The sequence below is a fragment of the Megascapheus bottae genome, chromosome 17, assembly GCF_031878675.1.
Source record: "Megascapheus bottae isolate mThoBot1 chromosome 17, mThoBot2.hap1, whole genome shotgun sequence".
NCBI classification, from domain to species: Eukaryota; Metazoa; Chordata; class Mammalia; order Rodentia; family Geomyidae; genus Megascapheus; species Megascapheus bottae.
Window position 1 is genome coordinate 42,853,654 of NC_143525.1, and position 22,742 is coordinate 42,876,395.

Below are 22,742 nucleotides of genomic sequence, written 5' to 3' on the forward strand. Positions count from 1 at the left end.
TTCGGGAGCACAAAAATAACAGCAGTGCTGGTAATTAAACCTGGAGTCTTTTTTGGACCTGGTATTCATAGAAGGGAAGAAAGAAGGAAGCTACTGATAAGCTTCAGCTATGTGTATTTTTAATTTTTAGAAATTATTTTTAATTATTATTTTGCCAGTTCCGGGCTTTGAACTCAGGGCCTGGGCACTGTCCTTGGACACTTTTTCGCTCAAGGCTAGCGCTCTGCCACTTGAGCCTCAGCGTCACTTCCGGCCTTTTCTGTGTGTGTGGTTCCAGAGAATTGAACATAGTGCTTCGTGCATGGTAGGTGAACATTCTACCACTAGGCCACTGCTGGCGCTAGCCATGTGTATTTTTTAATAAGCTATCTTCAGATAGATACTTTGGGTCCTAATCTATTTATTGGAAATAGAGGCATAACCTTATATAATATCTTTTTTTTTTTTTTTTTTTTTTTTTTTTGCCAATCCTGGGCTTGAGCCCTGTCCTTGGACTTTCTCAAGGCTAGAGCTCTACCACTTGAGTCTCAGCACCACTTCTGGCTTTTTTCTATGTATGTAGTATGAAGGAATCGAACCCGGGTCTTCCGTGCATGCTAGGCAAGCACTTTTACCACTAGGCCAAACTCCCAGCCCCAATATCTGTTATTTTTATAGTGAGCCATCAATAGCTATATCTGTCTGATATGTAGTAAATGTGTAAGTTGGAGGACGTGCAGGGAAACGACCCCTCCTACATATACATCTGTTAGCAGATGCAAGCTTCACATAGAAGTCTCCCCAGGTAAAGTGCTGCATAAAGGGCCAGCCATGTGGTAAACACATCTCTGTTAACAGTTGTCAGCAGCTACTCCCAGCCAGTGTAAGGCTATCCTGTTCTGTGACTCTTAACAAAATGATGGTTGCTGGAAAGATACTTAGCTCTGGCACAAGATTTTACTGGCAGGCACATAGAACAAGGACTTTAAAGAACCCCAAAAATCCTAGAGATCATGTAAGATTATCATCTGACTGATATTCTCCCTGATGGCAAGACTAGACCCTATATTGAGGATTGAAATGAATCGTTGGGCTAGTATTTGAAAAGTGTCTTCTTGCTATTCAAGCTGGTTTCTATTATCAGCTAGATTGATTTGAAGTAGCGTCTGGGTCCAGAGCTATAAAAGAGGTATCTATAAAATGATATTGATTTTACCTGTGTGCTTACATATCAGCTCCCTGAAGTTCTAACTGGATTTTCTTTTTTTTTTTTTTTTTTTGCCAGTCCTGGGCTTGAGCTCAGGGCCTGAGCACTGTCTTTGGACTTTCTCAAGGCTAGAGCTCTATCACTTGAGCCTCAGCACCATTTCTGGCTTTTTTCTATGTATGTGGTACTGAGGAATCGAACCCAGGTCTTCATGCATGCTAGGCAAGCACTTTAACCACTAGGCCAAACTCCAGGCCCTGGATTTTCTTTTTTTTTTAAACTACTTTTTTTTTTTTTTTAAACTAGTCCTGGGCTTGAGCTCAGGGCCTGAGCACTGTCCTTGGACTTTCTCATGGCTAGAGCTCTACCACTTGAGCCTCAGCACCATTTCCAGCATTTTTCTATGTATGTGGTACTGAGGAATCGAACCCAGGTCTTCGTGCATGCTAGGCAAGCACTCTACCACTAGGCCAAACTCCCAGCCCCTCTAACTGGATTTTCTGAGATGTTTCCAACAGTAACGCTATTCTGAGATTAATAAAAGTACAGACCATAAATGTGACTTTGCCAATGTACTAAGTGTTAGAGGGATCTGTTTGGAATGATAGCAATAATATCAGGGCCCCAGCTAAGCCACAACAGCCTACTTAAATAACAATGCACATTTAAGTGGATTGTTCTAGGCCCTAACCTCCTAACCACCAAGAATCAATCTGGGGCACAGGTACACAGTTCTCATTGGCCCTCTGAGGAGCAGGTCTTTGCATTTTTTTTCTTCCTTGCTGGTAAGGGTGATTGAAGCTAATCACTGTTATTGAGTATTGACTGTGTGCCAGGGGCTTTGTTTGATTGCTTCACTATCTCATTTGATCTTACTCTCCTTCAGGAGGTTGGCACTATTTATTATTACCTCCCTTTATGCAGTTTGCCCAGTGGTAATGCAACTAGTGAGAAGAACCCAGTCTGAATTAAAGTCCACCTGCCTTAGATACTGAACTCTGACCATTGGAGACATTGCTCTTTGCTTCCTTCTTTTGACAGGCCAGACAGCCTGGGCCTCTTGTCTGATCAGGGGTTCGGGTTCTGGTAAAGTTAGCTAGGCTGGGTAAGGACAGCTCTCCTAGGGTAAAGGCCTTCCACAGTCATTCTATTTCTGCCAGTCCCAGAAGTGACATGTCTGTACCTTTTCCACTGCCACCACCATTTAGCAGGGCTTCTCTCATTCTTTAAGGAGAGTCAGACAAGACATGGGTACTTAGTTATGCTCCTGTCCTCTTTCCTTAAAAGCTGAAGTCCCTTTTAGGCTAAGAAGTCATTGTTGTTCTGTGTATATGTGTTCCTACTAGTCCTGATACTGGACCTCAGGGCCTAGGTACTGTCCTGGAACTTTTTCTTAAGGCTGTCACTCTATTACTTGAACTATATTCCCACTTCTGTTTTTTGTTTTTTTTTGATAGTTAATGAGTCTCATCAGACTTTCTGCCTGAGCTAGCTTTAAACTGAGATCCTCAGGATAACGGATGGATGGGAGCCATCTGCACCCAGTGAGGTTTTTGTTTTTGGTCAGTCACTGGGGCTTGCACTCAGTGTGTAGGCACTGTCCCTGAGCAAGTCTTGTGGTCTATCACTTTGAACCATAGTACCATTTCCAGCTTTTTATGTATGTGCTACCCAGGAATCAAATCTGGGTCTTGGTGCATGTTAGGCAAGCACTTCATCACTAGGCCAAACTCCTGGCCCTTCTGTTTTTTAGTGTAAAGAATAGGGATGAATGCCAATGGTAGGCTCTCAGCATCCAGGATTTGAAAGGTCATCTTGTAGTCCAGGAGAATCATAGTTCTTCTCAATATCTGAGCACGGAACTTGAAGTAGGAGGAGAGAATTGGGTTAGATGGGTGGGACTTTACCTCCTTCCTCATTACTTGGAGAGGTATCTCTTTTGTGCTCCTGGTGCAGGTTGGGAGATAGGTCCATTCCTGTGAGAAGTGGAGGGATTTCATGTTAGAGATGGTATTCAGTCTCTGCAGTGTCCTGTGTAGTGTGGGAGTGTAAAAAAAGAATACATGTGCTCCCCACTCTTGGGGCTTACCTCTAGCAGAGGATGCAGAGAAGCAAGAGATAATCTCTTTTAGGGTTCAGAAGAAATAAAAAGAAGTGGAGCAAATGGTACTAGGGAATTGAACCACAGTCTTTATGCACGCTAGGCAAGCACTCTACCACTAGGCCAAACACCCAGCCCTGAACCAAGTGTTAATAGACAAGTGGGGGTTCTGATTGGGGCAGTGGAAACACTGAGGGAATGGTATCCAAATCCCATTGACATGGGAATACGAACTTGTTCTGTTTTTGCAATGTAGGTTATGAGATAGACTGTGAACCCTTCCTTCACGAATGGAGGCGGTAATACATTCTGGAAATCTTGATAGGTACATATGTAGTAGTTCTGAGAGATTAATGTATGTAAACTTAGATATCTAGTAAGTGGTAGAGCTGAGATTTGAACTGTTTGTAGGCTTTGACTCTTTTCCCCCCCCCCATGCTTGGGGTTTGACCCCCTGGGCCTGGACACTGTCCGAGTTTCTTTTGCCCAAGGCTTGAACTCTACCACTTGAGCGATAGCACCACTTCCAGCTTTTTGTATGTATGTGGTACTGAGAAATCGAACCCGGGTCTTTGTGCATGCTAGGCAAGCACTCTTACCATTAGGCCAAACTCCTGTATTTTTTTTAAAGGTCTTTAAGTCCCTAGTCTATTTGTACTTGCCCCACCCCCGCGCCCCCATTCTGGGGCTTGAACTCAGGGTCTGGTCACTGTCCTTCAGGGTTTTTTTAAGACTAGCACCCTACCACTTGAGCCACAGTACCATTTCTGGCTTTAATTTTTTTTTCTTGTGTACATATATGCTAGCCAAGCAGCATTTCTACTACAAAGCCATGCTCCAGCCCTATTTTGTGTGTGTGTGTGTGTGTGTGTGTGTGTGTGTGTGTGTGTGTGTGTTTCTTCCAGTAGTATCTGTTTTTTACTGACCTAAAAATACCAATCTTGGTGTGTCCTGTGTGCCCGTCCTGTGAAATCGCTTAGCTCATTTCATTGCAAGTCAGCACCCTGTGTAGGTTGGTGTTAATTGTTATTATCAGAAGTGGTGATGCTCAGGGTCAGAGTGGTTGAACTAGCTGAAAGCCATCCAGGCAGAAAGGAGCAGAACTGGTTTCTGAGATTTCAGAGCCCCCTTCAAGTCTAGTCTTCGCCCACTCTCAACCAAAGCATCCCAGGGAAATAATACCATAGAGGCACACCTTGGAAAGTCCTGAGTCTGGAGGAGTTGCTTTCTGTAGCCAGTTCCACCTGCTGGTCAGTTTCTGTGGCTCTGTGTGTGGTGGTGCAGCCTGGCTTCTGGATCACGCCTAAGTTCTTTTCTCCATGGCTCAACTAAAGAAGCTTTTTGATTTGAGCTTCAGCTGTAACTGTGACTCCTGGTGGAAAAAGATTTTCTATCAGCTAGGCCAGTCAGGATGGTGTGTGCTCCTTTTATGCATTTCCCTCTCAAGGTAGTGTTTCCAAGCTCTTTGTTTTTAATCATAATATTTCACAGCTTTTCTCTCCATTTTAATCAGCATGAGCCAGCCAGGGGTGGTAGCAACTCTTCAATTTTCACTGTGATGGATTATTAGTTCACTTTAAATGCTCTTTAATTTGTATGTATGCCCTGAGGCTTTTAAATATTGAGCTCCTTTGATTATTGTTGGAAATCAATCTGAACTCCACAAAATGCTCAATGAGTTGTACTTCAAAAGCTCATAGACCCTATGGTTCTATTAATCAGGACCAAAATCCAAATGTTAGGTGTGATGATTTCCATAGCCTTAAACCCTTTACTTCCCTTAACTCCAAAGCAAGTATCTATAATCTTAGTACTCAGGTAGCTGAGAATGTGGGTGCCATTGTAAGTCAGCTGGGTCAGAAAGCTGAAGTGATGCCTTGGCTTCAAGTGTTAGGGTGCTATCCTTGGGCAAAAGAGCTCAGGCACAGTGCCCAGGCCCAAGTTCAAGCCCCACATTTGACCCCCCCCCAAAAAAAACCAATTTTTCCCTTAAAAATGAAGCAGACCATACTAGGTGATTTTCTTCTTTCTTCACAATCACAGGGAACATGTCATGCTCTTTGCACTTCACCTTTCTTTCCCTCATTGAACTGGACCAGTTACGCAAGGTACAGGGAGTCACCTCTTTAGGATGCCTATGAATTCATAAAGAGCTAGAGTAGCCTGGTGAGTTAGTTGCAGCCAAGGCTAATATTGCCTGTGCTCCAGCTCCAGGCAACCCCTGCCATTGGCTCATGTAGGTGACTTTTTTTTTCTTTATGTGCAGTGCCATGGAGAGGAATGCAAGTGTGTGCCTAGTTACATGTTTGTGATATACATTAGTACAATGTTTAGTGCAAAGGTTTATTTTGTATAAGGCAGGTCTGAATAACTTTTGGAATGCAGTTTTGAAAATAGGCATGACTAGAAATCTCCTTGCAAACTTTTAGGCTTCCTACAGAAAGAAGCAAGAAAAGAAATAATTCTACCCCAGGGAAATTTAGAAGCTTGTCTGCACGCATAAGAAAACAGACTCTGGAGCTGCTCTGTAAACCCAGAGAGGATGCTGGGGCCATTGTTTCCCTTCTTCCTCTCCGTTGGTGTAAGACCTAATGGGGCCAGTGCAGATGTGATCCCCAGTGGAGAGTCATGGCTAACCAACTTCCTGTGTATTCCTTACTTTCTCTTGATTCCTTAACTTAGCTCAGCACTCTCCTCTTCTATTCCTCAGTAATGGAATAGAATATTAGAAAGGGTGGAAGTATCTTGGGAAACCACAAGGGGAGGTGGGTTGTTTATATGGATACAACCACCTATAACAGGTTAACATCTGTCAGCATTGGTCTATCATAAGCTGTTTTGTTCATTCACCTCATCTGGAGTATGCTCAGGATATGATGATAGGGCCTCTGTATCAAAGTTTATAGGTCTTCCTTTCTGATGGTCTGGCAAAGCTGGTGGAATCATTCCCCAACTCCATATCCTTTTGGTATTTCCACAGTTCTCACATCTTGAACAGTGGTAGGACTGATATGGTGGTACATACTTATAATCTCAGCTACTCAGGAGGTGGAGGAAAGAGGATTGCCAGTTGTGTCCAGTCTGGGAAAAGGTAGCAAGACTGCTGTCTCAAAATACGAGCAAACTACAAGCAAAAAGGCTGTGGAGGTGCAGCTCAAGTGGTAGAGGACTTGCCTAAGCATGATCAAGGTCATGGGTTCGAAACAGAACCAAAATACAGAATGTGTGTGTGTGGCGGAGGGTGGGGGACAGAGTCAGAGGAAGAAAGATTTCATGCCAAGTTCCCTGTAAGTGAATCCCTTTCATAGTGACATCTCATGTATGAGACTTAATGGAGATGAAGCCAACTTGGCTCAGTGCTGTAGAAGAACACGTTCTCAATGTTGGATCAGGGCTAATGTCCATTATCAACAGACTTGTACTAGACAGTCACGTTTGCCATTTAGACCATACAGGGGTAGAATGGCTGATTGCTGTGGTGGGAAGGTTGCTGGGGAGGTTTAGAGAAAAAAGAAAGCTGTGAGTTGTGGGCTTTCCTCTAATGTTCTGATGAATCCCAGGCATAATCCACCAAGTATTTTCTCATTTTGCCTCCCCTCAATCTCTTATCTATATAATTTCATCTGCAAAAGCATGATGCAGGTGTTAATTACCACTCTGTCTCCTGAGAGGGAGGCAAGTGGGGTGCCGCCACCACAACTGATGTCTAGGGAATAGAAAGGAGCCAGGGTAAGACATGGAAAGGCAGTGAGGCACAGACTTTGGGGCTCACCTATGTGCTTGCGTACTCTGGGGACTATTTCACTCTCCGTGCTTCTGGGTTCTCAATAAAATATACTAGCTAGGCACTTCTGGTTCACAGCTACAATCCTATCTACTCAGGAGTTTGAGATCTGAGGACCTCAGTTCAAAGTCAGATGGGGCAGAAAAGTCTGTGAGACTCTCATCTGCCAGTAAACTACACAAAAAAAACCAGAAATGGAGCCGTGGCTCTAGTGGCTTGAGCACGAAGAGACTCAGAGGTAGCTCCCATCCCTGGAGTTCAAGTTACAGGACCAGCCCAAAACAAACCAACAAATGAAAATAACAGCCAGAAACAAGACTAAAAACTGAGACTGTGGTCTGAGGGCTGCTGGTATTATGGGAGGAGTAGTGGTAAAGCCCACTGTTTGGAGACTGTTTATTTAGTCGTACAAAGGGGCTTCAATTCAATGCCAGTACTTGCCAATATACGGTTTCTTGATCAGTGTTACCTCTCTTGCAATTCCCCTTTCCCAATCCTACCCATCTCTTTTCATTCATTTTCTGGGTACTTCTGAGCAAGCCATTGCAAAAGGGGAGTCACATTTCAGATGAGCTGGTTAGCCCTGAGGGAACAGGAAAGTGCTGTGTTGATGACAAGTCTCAATACAGTGAGTCCATGACAGTAAGGGATTCATTCATGGCTTCTTACTCATTGGGCAGTCTGGTTACAGGTGTAAGGGATGGCGAAGGGGGTGGTGTTACTCCATGAATATGGCTCTCTTTCTCCTCCAGAATCCTTGCCCTGTCAGCTAATGAGGTTTCCCTTATCTTGGCCCTGCAGGCTGCTGAAAACCAGCCCTAAACCTCTGCTGGGGGTCCTTCCTCTGAAGACGTCACCAGTGTGTGGAGCCTGCCCCACACCCACCCACTGCTGAACCACGGCCTTTACCTGTGTCTTCCGGTGTTTCCCGTGCGACCCATCCTGTGGGAGTGCTTCGTGGGCAGCCCCGGAGTTCACTCCACATTCAGCGGCGCCAATGGTGAAGATGACAAGATCTAAGACTTTCCAGGCATATCTGCCCTCCTGCCACCGGACCTACAGCTGCATCCATTGCAGAGCTCACTTGGCCAATCATGATGAACTAATCTCCAAGGTACCTGTTTCCTGCAGGCCTTTCTTCCCTACCCCTGGGGAGGGCACTTACTGTTCTTAGGGTTGCAGAGGTTTACAAGCCCTGACAAAGACTACCTTTTGGATTTCGTGTTTTGTACAGAGAGGGCTGACCCACATGAGGTTTGTCACTCAACATCTCCCAAGTTGCAAGGACAAGATCATTGTTTGATTTTTTTGGGGGGGGGCGGGGAGGATTCGATGTCCTCTATGTCAGAATCTTTGGGGGCTGGCAACTTGCAGGCTAGAGAAAAGAAGGACAAAGGAATAATGAGAACACAGTGGCATGGCTTAGGTTGGTAGATGAAGAGGAGAGGATTCTTTTGGGGGGGAGGGGCAGGGGGAGGATCTGTTGTGGGGCTTGAACTCTAAGCCTGGGTGCTGTCCCTTAAATCTTGAAGAGAGTTGCTTTGTGTTTTACTGCTGGGAATCAAACCTGGGGCTTTTCACCAGTGCTTTCCCTCTGAGCTATACTCCCCATACCCCCAGAGAATTAATTAGCTAAAATAAGAGCTCCAGGGCTAGCTGAGAGGCTGTGGCATTACAAAGAAAGTGACTTTTGGGAGGACAAAACGGCCTGTTGAAGAGCTGATCCATGGAATGACATTTGATCATAGTCAGGAGAAAGAATGGAACAGTTTTCTCTGAGGAGGCTTGACAACTGCTTCTAAAGTTGGGGTCTGGAGGTGGGGATTGTCCCAGTTGTATAATCCAGGAACTGAATCGTAACAGTAACATTCCTAGGTGGGGATCTAACTCCTCCAGCCCCAGCTCTTAGAGGAGGACAAACAGGTTTCACTAGGCCATGTGACAAAGAAACAAGGGGGACCTTATTTCCCTTAAACATCATCTTTCATCAGGACTTGGACTTAAAAGTTCCCTTTTAGTAAAAAACAACCCTTTTTGCAGACCCAAACAAGTAAGAGGAAAATGTTCCTGATCTATTTATAAGATGACCTTGCTTCCCTTGCCTGTGGTTTGGTAGCCTTAGCAAGAGCTGGGAGAGGGCTCTATAGTTACAGGATACTACTGCCTAGCTGGGTGGACTACTCATGCCTACCATAGTCGCAATTCTCTAGATCAGGCCCAAGGATGGAATTCCTTATTCTCAATCTATTCTAGAGTCTATACTAATTGAAATTGATTCTTCTTTATGCTCTTTACATTTCAACTATCTTTTAGATCCCTTTCTTTTTTCCTTTTTTTTTATTTTTTTGACAGTAATGGGTTTTTTTGTTTGTTTTTGCCCATCGTGGGGCTTGAACGCAGGGCCTGAACACTGTCTTTGGGCTTTCTCAAGGCTAGAGCTCTACCACTTGAGCCACAGTACCACTTCCGGCTTTTTCTATGTATGTGGTACCAAGGAATCGAACATTTGTGCATGCTAGGCAAGTACTCTACCAGTAGACCAAACTCTCGACCCCAACGGTACTGGGCTTTGATCTCAGGCGTTTGAAGTCAGTCTTTGCTGAAAGGTGCTGTATACCACTTGGTACAGCTCTAATTGCCTCATCTCAAGAGTCCCTTTGCTTTCTGCAGTAGCCCCTTGTCTGGAAGCTTGTATGTTTATGGGAGGCTGTGGTACTGATAAAAGAGCATGCAGTTCTCTGGACACCGGTTGTTTTTTGAAACCTACAAAGAAAGTGCTTGCATTTAATGGGAAGTCCAAGGAAGTAGTGAGCTGTGTAGATGGAGGCAATGCCAGTAGGTCACACCTGTGATCTTAGTGATCTTAGTGACTCAGAGGGCTTAGATCTGGGTTTTGTGGTTCCAAGCCAGTCCTGGGAGAAAAGTCCTCAAGATACCATCTCTAACTAATCAGCAAAATGCCAAACTAAAGGCATGGTTGAAATGGTAGATCACTAGCCATGAGATAGAGCCATAGTTCAGAGCCCCAGAACCAACTCCTCCTCCCCCCAGATTGACTTAACCAGCAACTTGAATTTTAACATTAATGTGCTAAAAACTGCGTAAGGGGTATTCCACTTGGCCTTCACAAGAAATCTGTAGTAAGGCAGCTAGTCATGTTTTATACCAAGAAAGGAGCTAAGACTTAATAAAAGTTGCCCAAAGAATCTCAAAATAGAGATTATTTTACAAAAGTGATTTGAGCTGGGCCTTGTATGACCTACAGAAGTAGAATATGTGCAGATAATAGTGGCCTTTCAAGTTTATATCTGATTTGTTTGACCTGGTATATTGGGCCTTGGATCTTTCAGGGCTGTCTTCTAAGTTAGGACTCCTGCAAGTTTTCTTCACTTTGTTTCGGGCATTAGGAGCTACACAGCTTTCTCTGAATACTAGACAGGGTACTTGAGGCCTCTGCCAGCACCGTCTCTCTTACGCCTCTTCATGAGCTCTTTTCATATCCTTGAGTTGGTTGTGTTTTGGCTCATGGCAAGAACTCAGTAAATGATCAAATAGATGGATAGATGGGGCTTGAGACTTAAGACAAGTAATGGAGCAAAAAAGTCTTTGTTGGCTCCATGTCCTCCTTCCTGCCCCTTTTAGGGGGCAGAAAGGCTCATTCACAAGTCCAGGCCAAAGTCAGCACAGCTTTAATTTCATTGGCTACAGCCGGTGCACAGATGGGGTGCATTAGAGCTGGATGATTTAAGGAGTTCGGTAAAATGCCTGACTATGGGGAAAGAGTGAGGGAACTGTGGTTGGCATTGTACAAAGATCCCTTTATTTCACTCCACATCCACCCCCGGCATTAAATAATCTATACATTCTTATGCAGGTCAACTTAATGGAAAGATCATTACCCCAGTCTCCTTCTTGGAAAATGGGCCTTTCTTTGTGTCTCCCCTCCCCTCCTCCTGAAGAAAGTTCAAGGAGAGAATGTCCCTCCTGTTCTCCCCTCTTGACTTAATCTCCTGTGTGGTTTCAGAATCTGTCCAGTGGGAGTTAAGAGCTGGGCAGCAGCTACAGATCACTGGAGCCTGTATTGCAGTGCAATTAAATGATACTTTGTACTTGCAATAGGGCCTGGAAAGCTCAGCATTTTGTTGGCAAAAAAAATATATATATATATATATTTTAAAAACAACTAGAGTCTATATTGATATGGTTGTGTGTGTAAAGAATCCTATGTGCACTTTGCATGTGCAGAGGCTTAGTTGCCTGTAGTGGGCTACCCAATCCCTCAATCTGTCTTTTATAAAAAGGGGAAAGATAATATTCTCTCTCTATTTAATGGTATTCTAAGTCCTTTAAGGATGGAAGTTGGTGTGTGCCATTGTATGTGGCTTATTCTGGCCTCTTTATAAGGACAGTAGTCTTCATTTAAACAAAGCCTTGCCCTTATGAACAACCTGCCAAAGGCTTCATATTCTCCTACCATTATCTTGGTGGGTTATCAACATGAATTGAAGGGCATTAGCAATCACACCATAGCAAATGGCAGGCCACTACCGGAGCGAGCGGGGCCTGAGCTAGAAAGGGGGCCTAGCCGGGCCAGAGCGAGCAGGGCCGGAGCAAGCGGGCCAGAAAGAGAAAGGGGCCAAAAAAAAAAAAAAAAAAAATGGCAGGTCACTAGCGTGTCATGTGAGCTACCTTGAGAAAGACATCTTAGGAGAAACATTGCTCACTGGGGAAGGAGCTGGTTTTCTTCATTGCCTTATTATAGGCTCGGATGAGATCATGAATATGTGGGCGGTTTGCAAATTACAAACCTCTGTGCAAATCTAAAGTAGTTCAGTTGCTTCTCTTGTCCTTATTGTCAAAAAATACAGAGGGAAGTAGGTCTAAGGGTATATTATTCATGCTGATACTAAGGAGGTTTAGACTAGCCATGATAGTTTTGAATTGGAATGAAGAAAGAGCAGTGGACAGTAGAAAGCACAGTCCATATAGAAAGATAACACAGGCTTTCTGTGTGTGTATATATGTATATGCGCACACACGTGTGTAAACACTAAATTGATCATAGAAATATGTGGGGGATGTGCTAAAGCATCCTACAATTTCTTTCTTAGGAGGTGTTGTGTTATAAATGCTGGTATGTTTGCATGCAGAGATACTTTGAGTTGGCTCACACTGTTGTTTCTTAATCATGCCATCTTTTGTATAAAAATATACTTTGGTTATGAAATAATAGATTCAGACTGATGAGTTGCCTCAAGTGAGAACAGTCTAAATCAGTGATCACCGGTCTATGAATGGAAACGTGGGTCTTGACAAAGATTTTGTGTGAAATGTTGCCTATACTCCTTGCCTTGCCTACCCTGCTGCTAAATTGTGCAATAGGCCTTTGGGGAATGGGAAATGAGTTGATCACAAACCCATTTAGACACTTGTGACTGCATTCCAAGACACAAATGCTGCTTTCCTGCTCAGGGATCTGGAAGAAAGGCATTGTAGGAGGCTGTAGAATAGGTGTTCAGAGCAACATCTTCCCATGCTATGTTATTTTTTTGTTTTGTTCTTCAAATTGTCTTGTGGGTTCCCAGAATTGCAGATCGTTTAGCCCAGGCTCTGTTCATGAGGAAACAGGCCACATGCAAGTCAAGTGATCAGCTTGAGGGATTTCTACCTCATAGCCTTGGCGGTGTTTGGTGTGAGGAACCCTGGCCTATCTTGCTCGCAGGAGCATAGGAGGAGGCAGGTTGTTTTTGTTCTCTCTGTGGTTCCATTGACTGTGGTGGCATTTGGGTTTTTCCTTTCCTGTCTAGATTTCTTTGAGAAAGAAATTTCTCTGAGAAGAGGGGTTCAGAGGGCAAAGATGTTGTGAAGCCCATATTGATCTGGGATCTGCCCAAAGGCCAAGCCTATACTTCTTTTCCAACTTCTGCCACTGACTGGGCCTGTAGTGTTCTAAACCAGTGATTCCCCACAAAACATGTACCCTGAGAGCAGTGGTGTGGAGGTCATAGACTTGGAGTTACCAAACTCTGTCTTAGCCCTGCTGACTCTCCTGTTAGGGCAATGCATCATTTCTCTTCATTCTTGCCACCACCAACTTACTTTCACTGTACAATAAAACTTCCCTCTTAAATATTGATATCCTGAAGCCAGATGCTGAGGATTGCTGAAGCCAGCCAAGCCAGGTAAGTTTGAGTATATTATCTCTAACCACAAAAAAGTAGACTTGTGTGGCTCAAGTGGTAGAGCCCTGGCGGGGGGAGAGGGGGGAAGCTCAGGCATGGTTCTGAGGACCTGAATGCAAGCTCTAGAAATGGAACAAAAGAAAAACAAATTAATGTACTGAAAATGTGATATGAAGAATAAGTTCAGGTCCATAATTTCTCAAACTTCCCTCATTTCTTTTTTCCCTTGGTTCCCTGGGAAATGTCATGGTAAGCACTGGGCTGTGGTGATAGTGCTGGCGCTGCTGTGACATCAGACAGCATAAACCTAAAGAAAGCGTGAACTATAAGAGGGCAATCCTGCAGATGTTGAGTTTGTTCAGACACCAGGAGGCATTCAGTAATTACTTGTCCTGCTTGGCGGAGGAATAGAAATATTCTTATGTCCTGAGTTGTGGAACACTACTTTTCACAGTGAACAAACACAACTCCTGACCTGGTGGCCCATGCATGAAATGTCAGCACTTCAGAGACAAAGCATGTGGATTGTGAGTTGAGGCCAGCCAGGGCTACATAGCAAGTTCTAGGCCATCCTGGGGTACATAATAATATTGAAACTTAAATAACAAGAAAAATAAAACAGTGAAAAAAATCAACGTAGGTAGCATTGTTCAATCATTGGTTATCCAGGGAGCTTCTGGGGATCAAGTCTCACGAATCATCATCTTTGTGTTGTTTTGATTTGTTTTTTCTACAGTAGCTGCATCACAAGTCTGCCCAAACGTGATCCTTTCTACATGGTTACTTTAAATACCAAGAGGAAATGTTGACTTGAGCAATGAGGCATGCCCTAAAAAATAACTCTGTGGTTCACAAATACCTATAATAAGGTCTTAATCATAGATTCCCTTGTACATTAGTGTCTGAGCACTACGTGGCACAGGTGATCACAAAGTTGAGTCCCTACTTTTCTTTTTTTGTAGAAGGGGATGAGGGGGAGGAAGTAGCTTGGAGACAGTCTTGCTATGTAGCTAAGGCTGGTCTCCAGCTACATTGTTCTACCTCAGTTAGTCTGAGATTACAGGTGTGTACCAACAAGGCCAGCAAGAAGCTTTCTCAACGGGGTGACTTGGTGGTGGTAGTGGCAGTGGAGGGAGACAAAGAAGTAGCTGTTGGCCTCCAACCCATGTGGGAGGACTCTGCATTACTACAGCTTTTGGGGCCTGGCCAGAATCCACAGTCATGCACCGATTGTTTTGTTGAATAAAATGTCAAGGCAGGCTTTGGGCTGGTGCTAGGGTTAAAGAGATGGAAGCCAACACAGTTTCTGCACTAGGATTCTTGAGGGGATGCAGGAATATAGCAGCTGAGATTAGGTTCACCATCTTAAAGAACTCTACGATTAAAACAAAAAAATCCAACCAAAACAAAAATCCTGCATTGTTGCTATTTATTGAATCTCTAATGTATGCCAGGAACTCTTCCAGACTTACTCCATCCCATATTTTACATCACCCTTCAGTGTAGGGATTAAGTGGCTTGCCTAAGGCTAAGGTTACTAGAAGCCATATCTACTTCAAAGCCAGTTCCCTCTTCCTCACAAGCGGGTTTGGCCTGGGTTGTCATTTAGCCACTGGCTCTATATGGTTGATCTCCCAATAATATGTACAGTAAATCCTATGCTTGTTCCTTACTGCTACTTTTCTTAGCTGGAGAATCCCTCCTGGGGATTGAACCCAGGACCTTCATATAGAACTCATTGCCTACTTTTGTTTTTAATTATTGATGACTGGCATGTAGTGTGGAATATGTATGCTATTGTGATTAGACTCAAACTTTTCCTTCCCTAGATTCTCTCCCTCTTCCTCTCCCTCCCTCCTTTCCTGTCTACTTCCCTTCCTCCCTTTCCTTTCCCTCCCCTTTCACTGTCTTCTACCCTCCTGTCCCCTTTTCTTTTCCAACTTGCACTATCTGCAGGCCAGGCTGGCTCAACTTGAAATTATCATGCCTCAGCCTTCTGAGTGCTAGGATTACAGATCTGTGCTGCCATACCTGATATATGCAGCATCTTTTAACAATTAAGTAGTTGTGGGAAGGGTTTACAGTTGCAAAAGCGAGGTTATGAGCACAATACTTCTTGGTCAATGGCTTTCTTTTCTTTTGCAGTCCTGGGCATGAACTCAGAGCCTGAGCACTATCCTTGGGCTTTCTCAAGGCTAGCGCTCTACCACTTGAGCCAGAGCACCACTTCTAGCTTTCTGTGTATGTGTTACTAAGGAATTTAGCCCAGGGCTTTGTGTATGAACTCTACCACTAGCCATTCTTTATGTATCATTCAGGTATTCTGGGATTATAAGACTCTTGAACTTTAGAGCCAGAGAGACCTTTGCTTTTCTATACCTCATTTTATAGATAAGGAATTGAGACCCTCCCCCAACAACAACAATAAAAGAAATGGAGAACTGTTAATTTTGTACTCTCTACCATACCACTTGTAAATCCTGGAAAAGCCCAAAATGTAAAAGCAAGATGCCTTGTGATCTTGCAAGACTATTCACCTTTCCTTCTTCATCAGCTAAGTGAATGCAGTGGCTATGACTCCCTGAATCTACTGCTACCTCCATCCTCTGATTCTGACAGAATAGCATTTGATCCATAGCCATATGCCTTAGTGACTAACAGACACACCTGTGCTTAAATTCTGGCAATTCACCAAGAGACCTCTCCATTTCTTGGTGGTAAAACCAGAATGATCTTAATATTAGATATCTGGTTGGGTTTTTGTTGGAATTCAATACGATAATCAATGTAAAATAGTTGCGCATTTACTGCAGATCAAATGCTGTAATAAATGTTGGCAACTTGTTATTCTGTGGATATTGACTAAGCCAAAACAAATGGAAAGTGGCACTCAGACATAACTGGGGCCGGCCTTATTTGCTCATTTCCTTCCTTTTGAGTCCTCGCTATTGCACTGTAGCCACACAGTGGCTGTAGTGTCTCCTGAGGCCTCTAATCATGGCGCCTCTTGTTCCTTTTAATTCCAAGGAGACCAGCAGGTCTCCAGAGATAAATAGCAGCTGTGGCAGCACTACACTGTTGCTTTCCAGGGCATTATCTGCCAGCAGCAGGGGGCCTTCCTAGATCAATTTAAATGAAAAAAAATTCTTCCTTACCTCTTCCCCTAGAAACTGTCAGGTGGTTAGTGCCTCTGACCCTTAAGTCATCTGTTCAGACCACAGCCACCCAGGCATGGGGAAAAGGGTTTCATGGCCTGGTGTTGGAACAGGAGCTGAGAATTGCTTCTCAGTTTGCCTCTTTCTGTCTGTGAAGCTCCAGCCTAGGGGATGGGGTAGGGTTCTTTATTTCAGCAAAACAAAACAATCTCAGTTATCTTTGCTCCCAAAGCTTAGCAAAACTCTGGGGAGGGCTTGCTCTGGTGACCCAGAGTGTTATCCTTGAGGTCAGGGCTGTCAAACTCTCAGCTTCCTTCCCCTTCCCAGTCCATGGCTGTTGGCACGATGACTCACAGGAGGAGGGAGTGGAGGGGAGGAGGAGAGGAAGAGAGGAGATGGCTCCACCAGCTGCTGCTTAAAACAACAGCAACATCTAATCAGCTTATAAACTCCCTCCCTTCTAAACCTCAGTGATGTCAGGGAAAGAGCAGGTGGTACACTCTTCCCCCCCTCTTCCCCCCGTACTCTTCTCTCTTATGTCTTTTTCTCCCCCTCCCCCTCCTTTTTTTCTTGCCAGTCCTCGGGCTTGTACCCAGGGCCTGGGCACTGTCCTTGGACACTTTTTGCTCAAGGCTAGTGCTCTGCCACTTGAACCACAGCGCCACTTCTGGCTTTTTCTGTGTATGTGCAGGAATCTACCACTAGGCCATGCTCCCAGTCTTTCTCTCTTCTCTCTCCTAGGTCTTTAAAGGGACAATTTGTGATGCCCAAAGGAAAATTATCTTGGGTACCACGGAGCTTCTTTTCTTCCCTGGCAGTGTGGGCCCTATCATGTGCATTCACAGTAGTCTGATTACCTCACAGCTGGATGAGAGGACAGAGAAGCAAGTTTTGACAAAGCAGACTCCACCACGGGAGGCCTGGCTCAGTGGGGGAAAAAACAACACACAGCAAACTAGAAGAACTCAGAAGCTGCTGGCACTGAACTCTAGCATCGGTTCTCAACATAGTGAACTCTCGCTGTCAGAGTAGGTACACGGTGGCAGGCTTCAGGAAGCCTTGTCCTCACTGAGCTTGTACCCACTAAGTAGCACCATTGGGCACCAGCAGCTGAAGAAGGTGGGGCACAGCACAGGCACAGCCAGATCTGTAGCATTCGTTAAACCAGCTGAGAACTCAACATTTCCAGCCTTTTCATGGTGCTCAAAAGTACTGACACCCCGTTACCCGAGGTAGCTGGTAAGCCTGGCCATTGTTATTCTATGTCCTTTGGGGTGGGGAAGGGGGAATTGCCTGTGTAATCTGGGCCAGGCCTTCTCACCTTGGGATAATGTCTGCTCTAGGCCTTCTAAAGCTCCTCCGCCATTTCCTCAGCCTCTCCATGTAGAATATTCCACTTGTCTGGCAGGACTGTGAGGAGGCCTTGACAATCAGTTTTCTCATACCAGTTCACCAGGGGTGGGGGGCCACAAGGAAGGAGAGAGAGAGAGGAAAAAGGGAAAGCAGACTTGATAGAGCTTCTGCATGCTTGATGTCCCCATATTTTCCTCTTATCTTCAGCTTAGCTGGGGGAAAAAAAAGGAAAGCAAAATATATCTGTGGGGGAGGAAAGCTCCTCCCTGCCTGTCTGCTTTGCTATAAAAACAACAGACCTGTGGGCCCTGGGCACTGTGGGGGTAGGACTGCCTAAGTACATAAGGAAGGAGGAAAGCCGATAAGATAAGGTCTGACACATCTAGGTCACCAGGCTGCTGCCTGCCACCTGTGAGACTGGTCACCTTGACACTGCAGAGGGAAGGACAAAGGGAGGATGGACTTTTGTGCAGGTCCCAGACTGGATCACTTCCCATTTTTTTATTTATTCAGTAAACATTTATTGAGCGCTATCAGGCACCATCACATGCCTCTTGTTTCAGGCTCCTGCCTGTCTCTGAGAGGCAACAACTCTGGATCCCAGGCCTGTTAACTAGGCCTAAAAAAAGAAATGACTTCATTCAAAAGCCAGTTGGTCCACTAAACTGCAGGGTAAGAGCAAGTCCCTACCATGGTAGGAGAAAAAAGGCTGCTTAGAGTCTTAATTCCTGGGTTTTTGTTTTTGTTTTTTGTTAGATCCAGTCCCCCCCCCCCCATAAAGGCCAGATAGTAAATATTTTAGATTTTCCTGGATATATAGTCTCCAGACAGAACTTCTACAGAGAATGTATAAACAAATGATTATGGCTGAGTTCCAGTAAAATTTTATTTACAAAACAGGTGAGAGGCCCAGTTTGGCCTTGGGCTTATTTGCTAACTTAGTTTGGCTGTTGGAATTGACTGTTATGAGCAGGTGCTGGAGAAATGGGTTGACATGATTTCCAGAGGAATTTCAGATGGGCCTGGTGGCTGCATTTGCTATGGGTAGTGTAGTGACTATGGCCCCGTACTAATTGATAGGTTGTAATTGGCCCTCCGGTGTCAAATTAGCTGCGTAGAGAATTCATGGCCAAACTAGACTTCATTCAACCTGTCACTCAGTGTCTACAAGTTCCTACCAAAAGTTAGAGTCCACAGTTTCCTACAACCTCCTCACTTCCAGTGGGAAGACTGTGGGGAAGGGGGGAGGAGCAGAGAGTCATTGACCCCCTCTTCAAAACCCTGAATTACAGGCTGATTTTTGCTTCAGGCCTGGCTTTGTAGTTGTTTACAGTTTCCAGTGTGTTGTTGGACAAGTCACCTAACCCCTGTGGTCATTTGGTATGCATTGAGGTATTGGGGTTGCTGAGATGGGCACAACACAATCCTTTCAGGTAGCTTATGATTTAGCATAAAGGGCAAACGGATAGGTTATTATAAAATGTGGTAACACAAGCTTTGAGTAGGTGATTGCTTAGGGTGGTATGAGGGCAAAGACTAAGATGCAGGCTTACTAAGTAGATAGGAAGGAGGAAGGCATTCTGAACAGCTGGAGCTCAAGCTCAGGGCACCATACGTGAGCCAGACAGAACAAGTTTAAGGGACCAAGAGGCCAATGGAGGTCCAGGGAGGCCAGTGAGGGGTGGGTCACACAGGGTAAAGAAAAAGGTCAAACTCATTCTGCTGTGGGTCACAGAAGCTAGAGGGATTGAAGTCAGGGAGTGATTTTGATGGAGGTTAGATGACAATATCGTAGCGTGGCCTATTTTGCGAAATCAGCTGTCTGGTGTCTATAAAGTAGAGCTTCATGTGAATATCAGTGTTGGTGCTGGATCACAGTGGATAAGCATGGAGAAGGTGCCATGCTCTGTCTAATTAGTAATCAAGGCTCTGTCCGTGGTGATGCCTCCAGCTCAACAGCAAGCAGGTAAATCATTGGTAAATGATGAGTAGCCAGAACTCTGAGAGGCCTTAAGAAGCTCCTGGAAGCCTAGACACTGTCTCGCCTGACTGCTCTGGCTTAATTCAGTGAGGCTTTCTAAGTTGTTGAAAGCTGGCAATTGCAGTTCCACTATTTTGAAAGATGAACTTAGTTAAAGAATTTAGATGGAAAAAAAAAAAAAAAAGAATTCAGATGGTTTTTGGTACAGCCATGAGGTTTGGAACAGGAAATAAGGAAACAACTGATAGAGCCTTCATGTTGTTGAGGGCCTGAAGAATAGTCAATGTTTTATCAGAAAACAGATTCCTGGGCCTTGGCTCCCAAGTCTTATGAATAGTAGAGTTAGCAGAATTAGATGCTTACCTGGCAGATTTGACAAGGGACCCTAGCAATCACCTAGGATGCAAGGTTTAAGAAGTATTTGCTGTCCAGGATCCTGTAAGTACAGAGCCAGCAATTCAAGAGTGAGCATCTCCTGTCTTTCAGGATTGTTTCGACCTAATCCAACTATGCTATGTTTTTTTGTATTTTATTTTGTTTTGCTTTCATCATCATCATCTTTTTTTTTTTGGGGGGGGGGTGGGGGTGTCGGCCTTGGGTCTTGAACTCTGGCCCTGGGCTCTGTTCTGAGCTCTTCAGCTCAAGGCTATGGCTCTACCACCTGAGCTTAAGCAACGGTGCCACTTCCAGTTTTCTTGGGCTAATTGGAGTTAAAAGCCTCAGTGACATTAGTGCCTGGGTTGGCTTTGAACCATGATCCTCAGATCTCAGCCTCCTGAGTAGTTAGGATTACAGGTGTGAGCCACTGGAGCCCAGCCACCATCATTTTATTTATGGGACTTGAACTCTGGCCCTGGGTGTTGCCCCTGAGCTCTTCAGCTCAAGGCTACCACCCTACCCATTGAGCCACAGTGTCTGTTCTGGTTTTCTGGTGATTAAATATTACAGAGGACTTTTTAAGTGCTTGGATTGGCTTCGAATATGATTCTCAGGGCGCAGCCTCCTGAGTAGCTAGTATTACAGGGGGGAGCCACCATGCCCAGCTAATCCTCATCTTTATTTTTAAAGAGAGTCTGACTCTGTGGCTTAGGCTATCTTCCTATCTCTACCTCCTGAGTGCATTGCCAAGTCTGGTTGGAAATAATTTTAACTAGTACTACCTGTCCTGTTTTGATGTAACTACTACTAATAGCTGGAAGTCACTGTTGTAGTACCTGTATTTTTAGTACATGGAAGATACATGTAGACACCATTGTTCCTATGATCATGAAACCAGTTATGTCACTGTTTATTCTTTTTTTTCTTTTTCTGCCAGTCCCAGGGATGGTACTCAGGGTCAGAGCGCTGTCCTTGGGCTTTCTCAAGGCAGAGCTCTGCCACTTGAACCACACAGCACCATTTCTGGCTTTTCCCCCCCCTCCTGTGTATGTGGCACAGAGGAATCAAACCCAGGTCTTCATGCTAGGCAAACACTCCACCATTAGGCCAAATGCCTTGCCCCCTAAAGTCACTGTTTATTAAGGGGAAAGCATTATAATGGATTCTCAAAATCAGAGCTCTACCACTTGAGCCACAGCACCACTTCTGGCTTTTTTCTATGTATGTAGGACTGAGAGGGCTTGCTAGGAAAGCACTCTACCACTAGGCCAAACTCCCGGCTCCAGTTTTTATTTTTCCTGATGGTGCTACTGAGGTTTCAACAAGTACCTTGCCCTTGGTCGGCAGCAGGCACTCTGCCACTGGGGCCACACCTCCATTCTTCAATTATGTATTTTTCCTCATGACAATCCAGAGAGTAATACACTACTGTTTCCTCCATTTTCGGATGGGGAAAGTAAGTCTTAAATAGACTGGGTTGACCAAGACATCTAGGAATTGTAAATGAGACTCCAATATCTACCTCTTTTTTTTTCCTTTTTTTTTTTTTTTTTTTGCCAGTCCTGGGCTTGGGCTCAGGGCTTGAGCACTGTCCTCAGACTTTCTCAAGGTTACTACTCTACCACTTGAGCCTCAGCACCACTCCCGGCTTTTTGCTATGTGTGTGGAGTACCGAGGAATCGAACCCGGGTCTTTGCGTGTGCTAGGCAACCACTCTACCACTAGGCCAAACTCCAGGCCCATATCTACCTCTTCTTACACAGCCTAAGTCTCCGCTCTGAATTAGCCAAGAAACTTCAGCACAGTGCTTTCTCTTAGTCCTTCCCAGCCCATGGTCCTGGCCCTGAAATCTGGGAACTCCCTGTTCTTGGGATTTAGACCACACATGACACCCAAGGTTGCTTCTGTTCTACCTTTTTCCCCCTTGGGAGGAGGGGGTGGCATTCTGGCACCTAGAGCCATGTGCAGAGCTGGGGACATAGAGCAGGGTGAACCTCATCAGAGGCAGTTATCCTTTCTTAGATGGTTTGTTGATTAACTCCCCACTCCTCTTCCCTCCCTCCCTCTTCCTCCTCTCCCTCACTGTGTCTCCCTGTGCTGTCTCCCTCTGCCAGACAAGAAGAGGAACTTGGGAGTCAGCAGGGCTCAGAAGCCCTTAACTTGTGGTCCAACTGGGTGAGAGGGAGTGACCCTGTGCAGTGGCCTTCCCCCCTCCCCCCCCCCCCCGATCTCCCCTCCCCAGTCAGGGGTTTATGGAGCAGAGATCCCTGTCACCGGAAGAGTGAAAGAGAATGGAGGGGAGAGGGGGGAAGGAGTGCCTCCCAGTGACACTGGGGCCTGTCTATTCAGTTCTTTTCCTACCCTTGTCCTCTGGCTTCTCTGGAGCTGGTGTTAAGTTGCTTCAAATACCTAGTCTCTTATTTCACGTCCTCAGGCAGTGATCCTACAGCCAAGGTGCCCTTTCAGCTTAGCTTTCTCACTGGCTGCTCGCTGGCACATCAGCCTCTAAGGGGAGAGGAGAGGGAGGGATCATGGAGACATGTCACCATCTTAGTGTAGACCCTTTTGCAAGCCCAGCAGATCCCCTGGGCTGTGCTGGGCGGGGCAGGCCTAGGTGGTGGC

At 45.1% G+C, this 22,742-nt stretch overlaps 1 protein-coding gene across 1 annotated transcript in view; it reads left to right on the forward strand.

The window, feature by feature from the left end:
• Nucleotides 1-22,742, forward strand: part of Ypel2 (yippee like 2) — a 53,903-nt gene that overhangs the window by 12,897 nt on the left and 18,264 nt on the right. The window contains exon 2 of the mRNA XM_090351750.1: nucleotides 7,873-8,185. Within this exon, the coding sequence (XP_090207876.1) occupies nucleotides 8,069-8,185 (117 nt within the window). The 5' untranslated portion in view covers nucleotides 7,873-8,068. The remainder of the gene's footprint in view (nucleotides 1-7,872; nucleotides 8,186-22,742) is intronic.